At 38.0% G+C, this 2,500-nt stretch overlaps 2 protein-coding genes across 6 annotated transcripts in view; one reads left to right on the forward strand and one right to left on the reverse strand.

The window, feature by feature from the left end:
- The window catches only part of LOC127948357 (POU domain, class 2, transcription factor 1), a 22,059-nt gene extending 20,863 nt beyond the window's left edge, over positions 1–1,196 (forward strand). For all 5 annotated transcript variants that reach the window (XM_052544784.1, XM_052544783.1, XM_052544782.1 and 2 more), the window contains exon 14: positions 1–1,196. This exon is cut by the window's left edge and continues 566 nt beyond it. The gene's annotated coding sequence lies outside the window, so the exon portion shown is untranslated.
- A 36-nt stretch (positions 1,197–1,232) lies between these two features.
- cd247 (CD247 molecule) overlaps positions 1,233–2,500 on the reverse strand; it is an 11,544-nt gene continuing 10,276 nt past the window's right edge. The window contains exons 6-8 of the mRNA XM_052544786.1: positions 2,247–2,300; positions 2,128–2,157; positions 1,233–2,041 (exon numbers count right to left, since the gene is read on the reverse strand). Coding sequence (XP_052400746.1) covers positions 1,970–2,041; positions 2,128–2,157; positions 2,247–2,300 — 156 coding nt within the window. The 3' untranslated portion in view covers positions 1,233–1,969. The remainder of the gene's footprint in view (positions 2,042–2,127; positions 2,158–2,246; positions 2,301–2,500) is intronic.

The raw sequence follows: 2,500 nt of genomic DNA on the forward strand, positions 1-2,500 counted from the left end.
TCAGAGGACTTTTTAAACTAGTACTCACTTTATCGATATGGTTAGAAGGCTTTAAACGAGTACTAACGGGTGCGGGCCAACTCCGAGTGAACTGATTCTGAATCGAGTTTGTTCAACTGAATCAATTGAACCTGTGATTCGCTCACATCTGTCTGTCCTATCAGATGTTGTTCCTGGCGATCTGACGGAGCAGGGGTCAGAGGTCAGCACTGATGCTCAAGGATCTTCAGCTGAAGATTGTGCTCTCATACTACTGTGTACAGACACGCTTCATTTCTGTTCCTTTGCCAAAGCAAACGTCTTGTTTTCACTCCTTTCATTGATTGCGTCTCGGTGTTTTTATATGAAAATATCACCAGTTTCTGTTCTGTGCTCGTGTTTCCTCTTCTACACGTGAAGCCACAGACGCGAGGCGGCAGCATTGATCTCGTCTCGTCTCTCGCTCTATGGTTTATTATATCGTTCATCAGTGATTGCATGTGAGCAGCTTCAGGTTCATCTTTATTATTTTCTTCAGGATTGAAACCAAAGATTCATCAGCGTCCGTCTTTGTGTTTGTTTCTCCTCTTCTTTAGTCAGAAAACACTCTATATTTCAGGAGTATATAGAAACATATGAAAAAAAAAACATAGTTTTATTTTGTGGCTCCCAAAGCAGAAATCCTCTTAAGGATGAAAACCAAAGATTTCTCACTTTCTCTTTGCCTTTTCTTTATTTTATTTTTTATTTTTTAAGTGTAGTTAATTTGAAATCATCAACTCATTCTAGTCTTTATGATCCAGAGGTCAGATGATTGATTTTCTGCTGGAATAAGAATTGAGACAAGGAATCTCACTGTCTGTGTGTGTGTGTGTGTCTGTGTGTGTGTGTGTGTGTGTGTGTGTTCAACAGAATGTGTTTCATATGTTACAGAAGGGCTGTTCTCTCACACACTCTTCTCTCTAACACACACACGCTTATACACTCACTCTCTCTCACATTAACCCTCTCTCTCACACACACACACACACACACACTTCTCTCTGTTGTTTCTCCACAGGTTCTCGTTGATGAATCGACTCTCGCTCGGTTCACTTGTGTGTGTTTGCTGTAGAAATGAACTGCTCTGGATTTGTGTTTGTGTGTTTCTCAGATGATGAGTTTGTCCTGTTGCTGTTGCCGTAGTTGTAGATCTCATTAAATGTTTTTTTCGCAGACTTGTGTGTGTTATTTTGATCATCAGTCGAATCAGGTTTCATAATCAGGTTTGATTATTTACTGAAAATATTAGAGGAAAATCATTTTAACAAGCTGATACAAAGTTACACAAACAAAACAGACAAAAGTAACAACAACCAAATGAAAAACAATGAGATTCTCCGTTAGATGCAATATTACTCTACTGATATAAAACAAAAGATATTAAACATCAGTCATCATGAATCCCCTATTTAACCCATATTTCACCACAAAGTCACAAGAAAAGCTTTAAAACATACAGAATATTACAGGTAAAAGCTTACAATAAAATCACCTTTATCTAATCTAACATTATTTTTACAGCATTTATTATCCTTTTAATTAATAAAAATGTTCATGTTAGTTTACACCATAGTAATGTTAGATACAACTTTTGACGGTAAAATAAATTTGTACATGTTGAGATTAATTTCAATATTTAAGAATAGTTTTTTTAACGTTAGTTTATTGTAACATGTAACCAGACGCCTGACTGCGTGGAGTGCATCCCTGAATCTCTGGTGTGGGTCCGTCATCTCAGAATTACATTTCTTTCTCTTTTTTACATTTTCAAATTCACTACGTTATTATCTTTTTATATCGAAACAGTGTGAAACTCTAGTGACGTCTACTGCAGTCTCTATGTGACCCATGTGGACTTGATTCGAAAAAGCTGGGGTCTATAATTCACCGAGTGTGGAAACACAGTGACTCTGGAGCAGATGAACAGTGACTGGACGGAGATCAGTGTTTAGCGCGGCGTGGCGTGAAGCGGCTGCATGTGCAGAGAATCATACGTGTCTTTAGTCATGGAGCTCAAACCCTGAAACACAAGAACACATTCATCAGGTCAAACACACTCTGATGTGCAGGATCTGGTGTTCATCTGTGAGCTGAAGCGTGTCTGACCTGATAAACCTGATCAGTTCGGCGCCGCTGCTGCAAAATCACAAACAGAGTGAGTCTTTTCATGTGAATCATTCAGAAGAATCGGTTCGAGACAGTAAAAGTGAATCAGTCACACTTACTCCGGGCTTGGCCTCGATCTCTCGGTACGTGTCGTCACCCTTCTTCTGCAGAGGCTGAAACAAACCATCATCATCATCATCACCATCATCTTCATCATCATCATCATCTTCATCATCATCATCATCTTTCCATCAATATAAACTAGTTTTCCAGTGTTTTATATTAGTATTTAAAAATGTAATTTAATCTAACTACAAGTACTGAATTTTATTTTATGTTTTAATTTTAGTTGATTTTTAAGATCTGCCTGACT

This window comes from Carassius gibelio, chromosome B1 (assembly GCF_023724105.1).
Source record: "Carassius gibelio isolate Cgi1373 ecotype wild population from Czech Republic chromosome B1, carGib1.2-hapl.c, whole genome shotgun sequence".
In the NCBI taxonomy this organism is placed as follows: domain Eukaryota; kingdom Metazoa; phylum Chordata; class Actinopteri; order Cypriniformes; family Cyprinidae; genus Carassius; species Carassius gibelio.